This window comes from Schistocerca gregaria, chromosome 3 (genome assembly GCF_023897955.1).
Source record: "Schistocerca gregaria isolate iqSchGreg1 chromosome 3, iqSchGreg1.2, whole genome shotgun sequence".
NCBI classification, from domain to species: domain Eukaryota; kingdom Metazoa; phylum Arthropoda; class Insecta; order Orthoptera; family Acrididae; genus Schistocerca; species Schistocerca gregaria.
Window position 1 is genome coordinate 598,990,127 of NC_064922.1, and position 16,747 is coordinate 599,006,873.

Here is a 16,747-nt window from a genome sequence, read left to right on the forward strand (position 1 = left end):
GCAGGAGCGTCTATAGAAAGGTCCCAGAACTGCTCTCATTAATAAACGGTCACAACGCCCATATAGTATTAGGGACAGAAAGTTGGCTGAAACCACATGTAAACAGTAATGAAATCCTAAACTCAGATTGGAATGTATACCGCAGAGACAGGCTGGACAGTGAAGGGGGAGGCGTGTTTATAGCGATAAGAAGTGCAATAGTATCGAAGGAAATTGACGGAGATTCGAATTGTGAAATGATTTGGCTGAAGGTCACGGTTAAAGCAGGCTCAGACATGGTAATTGGATGTCTCTATAGGCCCCCGGGCTCAGCAGCTGTTGTGGCTCAGCACCTGAAGAATAATTTGGAACATATTCCGAGTAGATTTCCCCACCATGTTATAGTTCTGGGTGGAGATTTTAATTTGCCGGATATAGACTGGGAGACTCAAACGTTCATAACGGGTGGCAGGGACAAAGAATCCAATGAAATATTTTTAAGTGCTTTATCCGAAAACTACCTTGAGCAGTTAAACAGAGAACCGACTCGTGGCGATAACATATTAGACCTTCTGGTGACAAACAGACCCGAACTATTTGAATCAGTTAATGCAGAACAGGGAATCAGCGATCATATAGTGGTTACTGCATCGATGATTTCAGCCGTAAATAGAAATAGTAAAAAAGGTAGAAAGATTTTTCTGTTTAGCAAAATTGACAAAAAGCAGATTACAGAGTACCTGACGGCTCAACACAAAAGTTTTGTCTCAAGTACAGATAGTGTTGAGGATCAGTGGACAAAGTTCAAAACCATCGTACAATATGCGTTAGATGAGTATGTGCCAAGCAAGATCGTAAGAGATGGGAAAGAGCCACCGTGGTACAACAACCGAGTTAGAAAACTGCTGCGGAAGGAAAGGGAACTTCACAGCAAACATAAACATAGCCAAAGCCTTGCAGACAAACAAAAATTACGCGAAGCGAAATGTAGTGTGAGGAGGGCTATGAGAGAGGCTTTCAATGAATTCGAAAGTAAAGTTCTATGTACTGACTTGGCAGAAAATCCTAAGAAATTTTGGTCCTATGTCAAAGCGGTAGGTGGATGAAAACAAAATGTCCAGACACTCTGTGACCAAAATGGTACTGAAACAGAGGATAGCAGACTAAAGGCCGAAATACTAAATGTCTTCTTCCAAAGCTGTTTCACAGAGGAAGACTGCACTGTGCTTCCTTCTCTAGATTGTCGCACAGTTGACAAAATGGTCGATATCGAAATAGACGACAGAGGGATAGAGAAACAAATAAAATCGCTCAAAAGAGGAAAAGCCGCTGGTCCTGATGGGATACCAGTTCGATTTTACACAGAGTACGCGAAGGAACTTGCCCCCCTTCTTACAGCGGTGTACCGTAGGTCTGTAGAAGAGCGAAGCGTTCCAAAGGATTGGAAAAGGGCACAGGTCATCCCCGTTTTCAAGAAGGGACGTCGAACAGATGTGCAGAACTATATACCTATATCTCTAACGTCGATCAGTTGTAGAATTTTGGAACACGTATTATGTTCGAGTATAATGACTTTTCTGGAGACTAGATATCTACTCTGTAGGAATCAGCATGGGTTTCGAAAAAAACGGTCGTGTGAAACCCAGCTCGCGTTATTCGTCCACGAGGGCCTTAGACACGGGTTCACAGGTAGATGCCGTGTTTCTTGAATTCCGCAAGGCGTTTGACACAGTTCCCCACAGTCGTTTAATGAACAAAGTAAGAGCATACGGACTATCAGATCAATTGTGTGATTGGATTGAGGAGTTCCTAGATAACAGAACGCAGCATGTCATTCTCAATGCAGAGAAGTCATCGGAAGTAAGAGTGATTTCAGGTGTGCCGCAGGGGAGTGTCATAGGACCGTTGCTATTCACAATTTACATAAATGACCTGGTGGATGACATCGGAAGTTCACTGAGGCTTTTTGCAGATGATGCTGTGGTGTATCGAGAGGTTGCAACAATGGAAAATTGTACTGAAATGCAGGAGGATCTGCATCGAATTGACGCATGGTGCACGGAATGGCAATTGAATTTCAATGTAGACAAGTGTAATGTGATGCGAATACATAGAAAGATAGGTCCCTTATCATTTAGCTACAAAATAGCAAGTCAGCAACTGGAAGCAGTTAATTCCATAAATTATCTGAGAGTACGCATTAGGAGTGATTTAAAATGGAATGATCATATAAAATTGATCGTCGGTAAAGCAGATGCCAGACTGAGATTCATTGGAAGAATCCTAAGGAAATGCAATCCGACAACAAAGGAAGTAGGTTACAGTACGCTTGTTCGCCCAGTGCTTGAATACTGCTCAGCAGTGTGGGATCCGCACCACATAGGGTTGATAGAAGAGATAGAGAAGATCCAACGGAGAGCAGCGCGCTTCTTTACAGGATCATTTAGTAATCGCGATACGGAGATGATAGATAAACTCCAGTGGAAGTCTCTGCAGGAGAGACGCTCAGTAGCTCGGTACGGGCTTTTGTTAAAGTTTCGAGAACATACCTTCACCGAAGAGTCAAGCAGTATATTGCTCCCTCCTACGTATATCTCGCGAAGAGACCATGAGGATAAAATCAGAGAGATTAGAGCCCACACAGAAGCATACCGACAATCCTTCTTTCTACGTACAATACGAGACTGGAATAGAAGGGAGAACCGATAGAGGTATTCAGGGTACCCTCCGCCACACACCGTCAGGTGGCTTGCGGAGTGTGGATGTAGATGTAGATGTAGAGTTGTTTTTCCAAAGAATATAGTGCGTCTTTTGGTCCAACTGGACCGATGCTTTGAGTATTGTACGAATCCTAGAGTCACAAGCTTGTTCCGGTGCTATAAATTGTCACCCATAGAGCAGTGCTGGTATGCGATGGAAGGAAATATGCTTTCATACTAACCTCCAACCAGTAATCATCATGAAGTGATACAGCAATTTTTTCAGGCTTGTTCGGAAATTTCTTAAGGTGACGTTTGGAGGCAGTTTGCTTTCACGCGACACCGAATGCAGGCGTGTATTACTGCCTGTGGGAATCATACTTCACACTGATGTTGATAATCAATCAGAATGGAATACAATTTTACTCACTTAATGCCTTTTGCTGGAAGAATATCTACACAGAGTGTGACAAATGTCGGACGTTTCCTTCTTCAGGTCTTTCCATTTCCGTCAGCCCAATGCGCAGAATACGCCCTTGTAGCTTCTGCCACTAAAGTTGGATGGGAATGACCGTGACGGCTCGACACTTATTACACAAACTAGTCTTCGTTGGATCCTTTTTATTTGAACTATGAATCCTGCTTCTCAATGGTACAAGAATGACGGGCAGCACTGAAGTATTGTTGGAATGAGGGTTTTGTATGCCAGCTCACCCATAGATGGATTATATTTCTTGATCAATATTCTCTGAAGATTTTGCTAACTGGAATAGATATATTATTTTCCTTTCCCTTCTATTGCTTCCTTTTACCCTGTACGTATATCTTTGGCGGTCTAAAATAGTTTTCTTGCTTTGTTCCACAGTACTAAATGTGCCTATGTTTCGTTTTATTTAAATTACTACATTACCAAGTTGGCTTTCTCCCCAATAGATCCTGTACAGAACAAATTTTCAACCTAAAGACCGTGCTAAAATACAAAGCAGTTAGTAACAGTCCAATAATTTACACGTTTGTTGATTTTAAGAAGGCATACGACTCAGTTGACAGACAAGCACTTTTAAATATCCTTGAAGAACAAGGGTTAGATCCAAAAACACTTAACCTCATTAAAAAATGTTGACCGGTACTACCTCGAAGGTAAAATTCGTGGGTGAAATATCCGAGCCCTTTCTGCTCAAAACTGGAGTGATGGTCTGTCTCCTCTCCTATTCAGTCTTGTGGTGGACAAGGCCATCCGAGAATGGGGAAAGGAATTGAAGAATAAAAACTGTTGGAAACTTATATAGATGGGGTGAGCCAGGGATGACATAAGAATTTAATGGTTAGCTTTTGATGACGACTTAGCGTTACTAGTGGATGACGAGATAACAGCAACTGAACAGGTAGAAACCCTTGAAGAATATGATAAGAAAGTTGATATGCAAATATCTTTCCTAACGTCTGCGTTCATCGCCACAAAAACTGACACGCAGAACGTAGCTATAAAATACTGCCATATCAATAGAATCCCATGTTTTAAATAGGTGAAGTCCTTGAGCTTACGCGACGAGAGAACATAGCACAAAGCATTCGCCTCCAGAAACTAGAATCTATGGAAGAACCTACAAGGTGTACAATAAAAAATGTTAGTCAAAAAACAAAAAATTTGGCATTGTAATACAGTATTAAAACCTGAAGTCCTGTTTGCGAGTGAAATCCTGACAGCACACCATATAAAAGATGATGTAGAAATCTTATTCAAGAAGAACGTAAAATCATCAGAAAGATATCAGGGCCAAAGAAAACAAAAGAAGGCTATAGACTACAATCTCGACAAACAACTGAGAAACTGTCCAATCTTGCAGCAGACATTAGAAAAAAGGAGATTAAAATTTTATGGGCACGTCTCAAGACTTCCCAAAACAAGACTTACCCACCAAATTCTTAAATACGTAAAAAGACTTAAAACTGTACCCTGGATACAAGAGGTCAGAAATGACCTACAAAAAGCTCAGATAAATTATTCAGAAATTTAGGACAGAAAGGTATTTAAGCAGGAAATTGACAGATGAGAAGTTAAGTCAGAGAACGAAGCTCCGAAGAAAGCAGAAGCAAAATGGACAGAGGAAAGAAAGAGAGCCCATGCACAAAAAAATGAAAGCATGTGGAAAAAAAGGAAAGAGAATCAAGAAGCTTTGGTTGATCCAACAGGGTCTAATCGCACACAATAATAATAAATTGCTACATAAGTCTCTTAGTAATTTAGTATACAAAACTTCAAATTACGTTTAATCTTCTTAGGTTTTGTTAAATGCACTGTATGACACTAAACGTAATATGCAGAACTGTTGTATAAAGTGTGAGGCGACAGCAATATCGATCGCTCTGCAATTGACCAGTGACAGTCATGGGTGTGCAGTGGCATGACATGTACACGCGTGTGTTGTGCTATTGCCGAGTGGGTTGAAAACAAAGGCAGCTTTATTTTTTTCTGTTTTTGAACAGGGTTCAACTAAAATTGGATGTGAATATTACGAAAGAAAAAGTTAGACTGTTAAAATAATGCTAGCTTCGCGGAGTGTTATGAACGGTAGTGGCAGTACACGTGCGGATTGAATCAAACTGTGTGGATCTAACTGAGTTGAACAAATTAATGTAGTTTAAAATTACTTATTTTATTTGTAACTTAATGAGCGGTCTAGCACGTTAAAAGATGAGTTAAGGTGAATGTTGCACCGTTTTGAAACTGTATATGGGTCGTTGATAACAGAATCGCGTGTGGAAGAAAACTTCCAGAGGAGATTAGATAGGAGCCATCGGCTTTTAACCAATAACGTAACGTTCATGGCGCCCGTCACATCACCTTTTGGAGCACATATTCATAGTTTTGTGTTAGTTGCAAAGCTAATGACTGTGAGAAAAAGCCTTAGTTGTGGTGACGCAGCAGTCTGCAGCTTAAACCGAGGTCTGGGTTACATTGGTAGATGACAGATTGGTTGTAAGTAGGTGAATGTGAAATGTAAACAAACATCTTAAATAAACTTGGTTATTCCGACAGACTGATCTCTAGGTCTAGATTAAGTTGGGAGATGAGAATTTGTTTGTGATCTTGCGAAGCCAACGAAAGTAATACTAAAAAAAATCTGATTGCGGTGACAGAGTGATCTGCGCCTTAGCCTGTTCGAAAAAACTTAGCCAAGAACTTAATGTTAGAATTGCGAAATTGTTTACGGCGTATGTCACATGTTTTCTAAGTCACTGGTCAAAGCAGACATTCCTCTATATCCGAAACAGCAACAATTACGTTCGACCAATATGCGATCAAAGGAACGCCACGGAGCATGATATTACTGTCTGGAGAATCAGCTGCCAAGCAAGGGGGCACATCTGCTCCAATTTCACAACTGATGGAGCCACTTTAATTACGCCGCTACCGTGACGAGCTGCCGTAGACGTCAGATCGCACCGATTGCCAACAGGTAAACTACGACACAAAGCTGTTGCCAAGTCAAGACTTTAAAATACGAGTATTACGACAGTTACAGTTAGAATCTTTGTTTTCTTCTGTAATGAATCTTTGGCCACCACTGCTATTTCCATAAATAAATGTAGTTTCTGTGAAGTGTATGCAATCAGTGTTGATGTTATTTGCCTCGTAGTTATTCTTGTGTCATTACCGTTTGACAATTCTATCTTTCTCTTTTAATTTATTTTGTTTGTTATCACATATATTTTTAAGTACCTTTTGCGAAGGCTGGTGTATTTATATAGGCCTATGTGTGTAGTGTTTCCAAAGACCCATTTACGTTTTGTTGCGATACATCGCAATTTGCGTAAACAGTGGCGTCCGCCATTATATTCCGAGTGCCGACCAATCATAGCAATGCTACTCGTTCGATATTGGTGCAGGACATACAATCGGTGGGAACTTCAATCTGGCAGCCGTCCAACTATGCGAACTGTGCTTACATTCAGAGAACATCATACTGCTGCATAACTCATGACGAAGTGCGAGATTTTTTGGCTTTCAAGGTATACCTGAGTAAAATTACGGGGCTGTTCCGTCACTATCTATGAAATAAATTACGCTATTTTCGCACTTCTTTTGGGGTACATTACAAATTTCTGACATAGTTTCTTTCATAAACTTCGGAAATGGAACGGGTTCTTTATATCAGCAAGTTCTAGTTCATCACGATTTTTCGTGTCACATTATCATATAAATTCAAGGTCAAATCTACGCAGAGAAGATTTCTTATAACTGTTTTCTTCCAATAAGGGGTTCAAGTTTAGTTTTATGTGGTTGTTCCAATTTAATAGATGCGTACACGTATTTAATAGAAATGACTGCTTCCATTGACTAGACAATCGAGCGGTAACGGATATTTCATGTTTCGGTCACATTTGTTTGTGCTGAGAGCCCACTCGGAATCCTTGCATCAGATGCCTTTCATCTGCAGTCTTCCCACATTTCAGTGCAATTTCTTAACTTTCTGGATTTGTACACAATAGTATCATGTGCGAATATCCTTGTAGAGCTTTCGACATTCCTGCAACGGTCATTTGACGTACGCCCAAATAGCCTTTTACGTCTGAATATTTCACTATGTTATGAATGGCAATGAAAAACATCTAGAATGCAGCATATTCTTCCTTCTAGCATGCCTACCGCACCATTTATTTCATGAAAATTAAGTCGCCGTTGTTCCAGTATTCTGCTGACCAGCTTGTAGATGTTCCTGTCTGTGATAGTAGTTTCTTTTTAGCCATGCTCATACGAGAACTCAAATATTTGATTCCTAGAGGTCGTTTATTAACTATAGAATATGGAGTAGCGGATTACTCATGAGCTTCACATCATCACGTTCAGTCGTGTATGGCGATGAACTGTCCACGATAAACGATTTTATGACGGAATCGTTTTCAACTGTATTCTTTAAAATTTTGTACATGGCTGGAGCAGTAACTTGTTTAGGTTGTCAACATTTCTTTCTGAAGAAGAAGTTTATATGGTAAAGAACCTTTCATATTGCAGCTGATTGGCTGTTTATTGTTTCGACAAGGAGATTAACTGTAAAAGACAGGCTATTGTGAAGAAAAGGTTTACTCACTTCATTGCCCAACACATATGAAAATCACACAAACAAAATTTCATCAGTAGCAACGGTATCTATGGTAGATCTAGAACCTGCCAACGTTTGCACGCGTAACGAAACTATTACCAACTGCTGAACACACGGTGACTTAACCTGGGTATGGGTACCGGTACATGTTCAATGTGCACCGCGTATTTGTGAGAGGATAAAAATGAGAAAAGGGAAATGAAAGAGGACGAACAAGTAAAAGGAGAAGAAGTAGGAATAAAGAATAATGAAAAGGACTAGGTTACACTAAAATGAGAAGGAGGCTGACATGTATGAGAGGGAATCAAGAGGAGGCTCTAATTAAAATGTGTTGAACAACAGTTCTATGTTCTACCTTTTTCCTTGTGGAGACACGGTTGTTTCTTCTTACCAGATACCCGATTGAATCACTCTATTTACGCAGAATGATCCAACAGAACTTCAGTTTTATTTTGCACTTGTGTTTTTTTTTAAGCTTTGAAGTGATTGGAAAAGAAAGACTGAAAACGGAATTCAGCTACTGTCGCAAGTAATACGACCTTGGAATTTGCTCTGTGCCTTGTCGTGAATAGTATACGAAAAAGAAATAATGAAGCGTGAAATTTTTACTCCATTGTAGAGTGGTGTTGTTCTCAAGAAATGAATAAACACGATAAGCCCCGATGCAGCTTAACTCTTCATCGGGCACCCCGATTTTCGTGACACGAATGGGCGCGCGTCTTGCTTTATGCACATGTAAAGATCAGCTGTCTTCATCTGACCAACGTAAACATATACGAGCAAAATCGCAATTTAATCTTAGTTTAATCAAGCAAAGATAAAATAAACCTATATTATATGAGCCAAATCACTGTTCAATCAAACAATTATAAAATAAACTTCCTTCTATCGCTCTGTTTCGGCGTACAAGCTTTACCACCCAGTAATGACGCACTCGGGGCATTAAACAGCTCAGTTGCATCAGATCCCCACCAAACTTGTATTTCATCACTAATAATCTCGTAGGCAGCTACTTCATCAGGGGATTGTGCTGTCAGCTCGCAATCTGGGTCATTTTCTAACACGGATAGTACATTTTTTCTCACCTGGCTCGCTGTTTATTTCATTCTTGCTCATTTGGACGTATAACAACACAGCTTATTACTGTGTTAGCTGAAGCTCTAATGAAGGAACAGAAATGGGCTTGCAATTTTAAAACTACAATGGAACAGTACGAAACAATCTTATTTGTGGTTGATGCACTGTCTACATAGGTGTGCCCGCTCGAGGACTAAACTAAAAAAAGGGTAGTGTTGGCAAAAGGCAGAGGACACCAATGTTAGCCCTGGGCGCCAGTTAGAGTTAGCGTGACATAACGTTCATAAGGCTGCATGAGGCCACCCTTTTGTTCCGAACCGCTCGGGATAGCCGCGCGATCTGTGGCGCCTTGTCACGATCCGTGCGGTTCCCCACGTCGGAGGTTCAAGTCCTCCCTCGGGCATGGGTTTAAGTTAGATTAAGTAGTGTGTAAGCTTAGAAAACGAATGATTTCAGGAGTTTGGTCCCATAACATCTTACCACAAATTTCCAAAATTTTTGGTCCCGAGCGGGTGGCTACCTCGGATGCTTGCGCCTGCTGAACCGTGCGCTTCATTTGTTTGAAGCCGCCACCTCAGTTGTTTTCCACTGACTTTCTTATTCGGAGACTACTGACTTGTTGCATTGTTGCCCTTACTGGCATGACGTGTTAATACGATCGTTTTTAGACTCGACAGGTGTAGGTTAGAAATTCTGCGTATGAGGAGACTTTCGCTGAGCTGTGACCTGTTGAAATACACTTCCCTCTCACATGGGGACCTCAGCACCTGAACTTCCACCACTATCATTGCACTTTCCACCCCCCCCTCCCCCGCCCCTCTTCCACGTGCCAACTGTGTTGGTACGGACCAAGGTAGTTTGTGCATATTCTACCGTAATTACATCATACCGTCAAACTCACGTAAAGCATCCACAATGCTGGTAGCCTTCATCTTGGCAATGTTAGATTTCAAACCCTATGGAAGATTGAAACTGTATGCCGGAATGGGATTCAATTGTAACTTTTGCCCATCACAGGCAAATGTTATACGATCTGAGCTATGCAGGCACGACTCCCGAGTGGTTCTAACTTTCTTTGTTTCCCCAGAGTATCTCTCTAAAACTATAAAACTTCTCATAAGTTCTCCTGGGTACGTTTCGGGATTAGAATTCTCGGCAGAAAGAATGTAATGGAAAAATGGCTTAGAAATAGTCTAGGTGATTACTTACGGAACACATTTATAATTACAGCAGAGTTTTTCTGGACAGCTAAGTGGTTGGAGCAATTGCCCGTGAGCGGCGCAAGTTCTGTGTTCGAGTCTGGGTCCAGCAGACAGTATTAATCTGCCAGACAGTTTCGGATCATCTCACGCTCTTCGACAGAGATGAAAATTCATTCTGTAAATATTATACTTCCAACGGTGATTCAATACGAACAACTATGCGAGAAGCATTACACGAGTTCCTGACTCAGCAACAGGTGAGGCAGAGCACAGTGGAGCGAGCGGCCGCCTACCTGGGACTTGATGTTGCGCTTGCCCATGCGCGAGATGAGCTTGGGCCGGCCGCTGCCGCCCCCAGTTCCACAGGCGGCGCCGCCCCCGGAGGCTGCAGCGCCGCTGCCGTTGTCCTCGTACGTGGGCGACGGAGACTTGTCTCCACCGCCGCTGCCGCCGCCGCCTCCTCCACCGCCTCCCGCGGACTCTCCGCCCCCGCCAGACACAGCTCCTGGACCCAGCATCGCCGTGCCGCTCCCGCTGTCGCTGCTGCTGCGCCGCCGAATCCTCCTGGAGCCACAGGAACACAGGGCGTACCCTGAGATGCAAAGCCCAACTATAAACACTGACGATAAAGTTTGCATCAGTTAATACCCACAATAATTTTGTTTTGCGTTTATACCGCTTTCGACGTTTCAGTCCATATCAGGACCTATGTAAAATAAGATACGGTGTTCGAAAATACGCATGTGAACACTAACTTGACAAACTAAATAAATATGTAACTCTACGGAAGTTAAAATGGACACCGTAATATCTCTTAGCATCTCTTGACCGATCGCTGCGTCAGAGTACTGAAATTGTCTCTCGCTTAAGAGATCGCCTAGTTTTCAAAACCGTAGTCAAGACTTTTATGTCTTATCGATGAAAAACAAAGCGAGAGGCACAGATTCGAACTGGGAATGGATCAAAGCTCTCACGTTTTAGTAAATGTGAACCATGTCGCGTCCTGTCGAGTAGAATTTGGACTCATCTCTGCTTTTGATTAATAGTATGCACTGTGAAATCATCTGTGTTTTGAAAGCGATATATGAAGACTTTCCTACTAGCTTGCTAGGCCTAACACAAGAAAGAATTTTCTGTTGGGGAGTGATAATGGTTTTCATAGATATAGAAACGGCACATGACTCAGTTAACAGGGAAAGGCATGGGAAGAAATGAAGAAGATAGATATAGATGATAGATACATTAATGTAATAAAGACAATGTACATAGGACAAAATTTTATAATTAGAACACCATTGGGGAGCTCTGAATACTTCGAAAGAAGACAAGGACTTAAACAAGGAAGTACTCTATCTCCTGCACTTTTTAATGTTGTGATGAAGAGCAGTTAAAGATACAGTAAAAGAAAAAGACAAAAAGATGATTTTTGCTGACAATGTGGTAGTATGAGGCGATAAAGAGATACAGTTGTAACCTGATGCGCGGAAGGAAATAATGAAAAGGTATGGATTAAAAATAAATAAAGATAAGAGTAAGTAATGGTATTTGGAAAAGACAAAGGGATCAACGGAAATATTACTTTGAATGGAGACAGTGCTAGACAGTTTCAGTTATTTAGTTAGTGAAATATCTAGTGATGGTAGAATAACCAACGAAATTAATAGGTTACAGAAGAGAGGTAATTTCTACCAAACAATAGAACACCTGATTTGGAATAACGAAGTTTCAGAAAATGCAAAACTCCTTATGTATAAGAGTTATTAATTCCCCATTGTCACGTCCGCAGCTCGTGGTCGTGGGGGTTCGATTTCCGGCGGGTTCAGGGATTTTCTCTGCCTCGTGATGACTGGGTGTTGTGTGATGTCCTTAGGTTAGTTAGGTTTAAGTAGTTCTAAGTTCTAGGGGACTGATGACCGTAGATGTTAAGTCCCATAGTGCTCAGAGCCAACCCTATTGTCACCTATGGAGGAGAAACATTGACAATGACAGAAAGAGACTGGAGCAGACTGCAAACAGGGGAAATGAAATTTCTGAGAGCAGTTAAGGGGAAAGCAAGAATGGACAGAGTATGGAATGTAGATATTAGAAAGGACCATAAACAAGAAGGTATGAGAGAAGAAATTGGGAAAAAAGAGATTAATATTGTGCGGGAATGTTAAGAGGATGCGTAGGCAGAAACTCCCCAAGATTATGGATGAACTAAAGATGGATGAAAAAAGACCTAGAGGGCGACCAAGAACACGGTGGAAAACAGGAGTGAGAATATCTGTGGAAAGGAAAGGGGTGACCTGGCAGCACGTGGAGGAAGAAAGAAATGGTGGAGAGGATCGAGCCAAATGGAGAGGACTCGTCAGCACCCAGACCCGGCAGTAGGTGGTGCGAGATCCAGATATACATAGATAGATTGTGAAATCACTTATTTTATTAGAATATGGTAGCGTAGCGCAACGTTTCTGTGGGAGTGGGGTTTGGCTGTGGGTGGTGCAAATGCATACTCTTAAGCAAATGGTATTTAATGCTATTATAGCATGAAGCATTCAATTAGCAGGGCACACGTGTAATAAAAAACAAACCAGAACATCGTGCTTGGATTTTCAAATGACTTAACATGTCACACAATAACGAGAATTTCGAGAAAACAAGCTTTTGCCCCACAGTATTAATAAAGCCTTCAGGATAGCTCACTGAATTCACAATCAGACAATCTTAACCTAATATACATGTATCATCGGATATAAATACTTTGCCCCACTGAGATTAACGTAAAAAAATGGGAACCTACAACAACACACATTAGTCAAAAAGATAGGAAAAGGTCGCCCAGTACTACCAACACTTTAAGCAAACACAGACAGACAAGATGGACAACATCTACAACATGTAGTGACCCAATAAACAAATGTGCATCAATTATCAAAGCACATTGAATCACTAAAATCTTATCACTACAATAGATTTCTTGAGATAATGCACGGCTCTACAGTATTCAGGCCCCAAATGTCTTAAATGTGTTTCATCAAAATGCATTGCATTACACGGTCCTCAAATTGCAGGTGCAGTGGTGCCAACTCCATGCTTCATCAATTTAAAACATTGGCAATACACATACGACTCCACAGGCTCAAACGACAGCGGAACATAAAGGCACGAACCACTGTTATGCACAGCGCTCCACTCATTTTAACATAAATTTTTTTTTGCGCTAGCGCTTCCTGGCTCCACGCTTCCGTATCCTCTGCACGTACAGAGCCAATACAGAGGCAGTCACCGACTGCTGCTCCAGCCAAACGTTGCCTCACGTTAACGGCAGATCATACACGATTTTGATGGTCTGCAATCTCACTGTCTCGCTGAGTCCACACTGCCTGCTACGATGCCAGGTGACGCTGTTGAGGTTCCTGCAGGATATTTTGCTGTTGGACTGCATCTCCACTGCTCCACTGTGGCTGCCTCATCTGATGGTAACAGCAGCCACAAGTCCTCTACGTCCTCGGCCTACCCATAATGGCAGCAGCGACTCAGCGACTTGAGTCAGCCATACTGGTACTATGTAAGGTCCGCCGTGGACCCATGCTCAACCCCCATCCCCTGTTTCACACGAAACACTTTTCTGCCCCAGCCTATGGGCTGACTCACAGATGCTGTTGAAGTCGGTTCTGCCCTGCTCTTTAGACTGACCACAACCGTACTGCACCGCAGCTGTTAACCAAAGCGTGGCGTTGTGTCAACTGAAATCGCCTGTAAGTGCAGCCCAAGTGGAGACAGAGACAGAAGAACAGCGCTGTCGCCGCCATTAGGCACGGAGGGGAAACCAACTGTCCTGTGAATGACAAATTCGCAGCATACTATACACTGCTGCGAAAGTTGTACGACGTGTTTCATATTAGAGTTCCTACCAAGTAGTTTCGTGTGGATCAGTGTGCTCCTGGTGTGTCTCGTTTTCAATACCGGTTCTAAATTCCTAAATATTCTGGAGAGAAGTAGTGCGGTAATTGTGACACGTTAGCGCGTCACCTGGCACCTGCAACTTCGGCGGCGGCTCCTCCCGCAGAGGCGACCGCCGTTCGCCGGTCCCCCACTCGCAGTACACACTGTTGACACTTGGTCGCTCAAACAGCATCGCACTGTCTTCTGTGTCACCACGCTACGTCATCAAGTCTCGTCCGCCGATCTTTGGCGTCCGTTCCAGAATTGACCTTTAAGAACAGCAGCCGCTTCCCTGCAGCGAGTCTGCGACACAGATGCACGCGCCGGTGGTCACAGCGCTCTAACTTGCGCCTATTTGAACTACGGATCCTTAAGGCCTCCGTAAACGATCAAACGTGTTTGACAAAATCGTTCTTATCTAGCTACGGATTTGCCAAGAAAGCCGGCACACGTTCAAACACTGTTTGCCAGTTTAACCTCAACTGAAGCAGACGCCACTCGCACTCTTGTATATTTTGGGATTTAAGAGTAGCAGTACTGCCATCGACTTTGGCTCTGTGTTTAAAGAACAAGAAGGAAAAAAAAAACAAAGAACAAGACTTGCTTGAAACGAGAGATTTACCCACCACAAATGTGCTAAAGGAAATATTACTCTCAGAACCCGATGATTTCATCTACTTCTTGCGTGTGGACATTGAAACCTTTAATAACTTATTCAGCTCTATTTCACCTTAACGTTGAGAAAGAAGACACAAGTATGCGAAAATTCATTCTGTTCTTCTTGGCCCTCTAATCACAGTTCATTAAAATACCGTAACATTGGCACATATAGCCCACATCGACCAAGGCAGTACCGGAGAACTTCGATTTATTTTATTTCATTCTCCTCCGCTTGTATGTCGCTGTATGCGTAAAATATTAATTTTGTTCGTAACCTCTTCATGCGTAATGTATGGCTGGAAAAGATGTGGTACCTCTACCATTTTGGTGACTGTCAGCACTATTTTGTTTTTGTAATAGACTGTCGTTTTTATTGTAGTGGAAACTCACCACACAGTGAGATAAAACATAATAAAATCACTGAACATATGCGATGAAACGTCGGCACAAACAACGTCCGCCATCTTGTCAAACTTTCTGTCAATCATTATTTCTCGCAAACATGTTAAACACGATCTAAGCTTGACAAACACGTCAAACTGTACCGTACACCGTCAAATATTTCCAAGCATAGCTAAGTTTGACAACATGATTGATAGTTTACGGGGGCCTTTACTTAGGTAACGGACCGAGTTCTACACTTTACTTCGCTAGCTGCTCCCTAGCTATCACGTTCTGGTTTTTCTCGATATGACTGTCTTGGATCTACAACTGGACTACGTTTGGATTATTCTCTTTGGATCAATGTTGATGCTTGTACTTTTGCAGTCAACAGAAAAGTGTTCAATTTGTTTCACTGTGTAGCACTCTCTACAAGTGACAGCGGACACTGTTTGTCCCATTTATTGTGGCTTTTCGATGAGTTTTTGTCTGGTAAACTTATGTATTTCAAGCTTGTGGGAAATGAATTCTTAGATAGAATGGGTGCTCTTTCTAAACAGAAGTGTATTTGTTTAAGAAAAGTAACTGCAGCAGATTTCGTGACACTGAAAGTGTTGTGGAGGTGTTTCAGTTTTCCAGTATATCCATGCTGTTCGCATTTGTTGTCACGAGTCATTGTGTAAAATCGTTCTGTGGTGAATTAATTACTTTATATGCTGTATTGTATTGAACTGGAGACATATAAACGACGGAGAGGCTTCGTCCCCGCCGTAGCCCTCAGTGGTTCACAACCCCACTACAGGGTACAGCAGTCTACTCTCCTGACCACCACCCCACACCGAATCCAGCGTTATTGTCCTGTTAGGCCCCCAGTGGAACCTCCGGGAACGCCTCATAGCAGACCAGTGTAACCCCAAGTGCTTGCGTGGTAGAGTAATTATGGTGCACGCGTACGTGCAGACAGTGTTTGCGCAGCAATCACCGGCATAGTGTAACTGAGGCGGAATAAGGCGAACCAGCCCACATTCGCCGTGGCAGATGGAAAGCCGCCTTAAATACCATCCACAGACTGGCCGGCACACCGGACTTCGGCAGTAATCCGCCGGGCGGATTCGTGCCGAGGACCGGCACGGCTTCCCGCTCGGAAAGCAGTGTGTTAGGCCACACGGCTAACCGGGCGGGCCTCTGTATATATTAGTAAGACCTTGTCAATCCCGTTTATCATTCAATCAAGACGTTGATTTCTTTTTGAATCATTATAAATATCTGTATGTATTTCCTTTCTGGTTTTAACTGTGAAAGGCAGGAATTAAGATTTTTTCTGCGACTCTATGGTACGTGTTTCCTGACAGAACTGACGTGTTTATTGCTCCTCCAGTGCAAACAGGCATGCATGCTTCAGCTTTTTATTTTAGCTGTTAGTTGCTGGAACGAGTTTTCAGTTCTGAATCCAGGTTAATCAAGTAGCAACAGCAGATTAAGACACACACGGAAGGAGTTTAAGTAGGTTTCGTTTCCGCATGAGATATATTAATGAAAATATGTATTATGTTTCATCTATATCTACATCTACATCCATACTCCGCAAGCCACCTGACGGTGTGTGGCGGAGGGTACTTTGAGTACCTCTATCGGTTCTCCCTTCTATTCCAGTCTCTTATTGTTCGTGGAAAGAAAGATTGTCGGTATGCCTCTGTGTGGGCTCTAATATCTCTGA

The 16,747-nt window shown here is 42.3% G+C and overlaps 1 protein-coding gene across 1 annotated transcript in view; it reads right to left on the bottom strand.

Annotated features, from left to right (window-relative positions):
* The window catches only part of LOC126353956 (octopamine receptor Oamb-like), a 333,664-nt gene that overhangs the window by 153,769 nt on the left and 163,148 nt on the right, over window positions 1-16,747 (bottom strand). Inside the window, exon 4 of the mRNA XM_050003260.1 lies at window positions 10,356-10,626. Coding sequence (XP_049859217.1) covers window positions 10,356-10,626 — 271 coding nt within the window. The remainder of the gene's footprint in view (window positions 1-10,355; window positions 10,627-16,747) is intronic.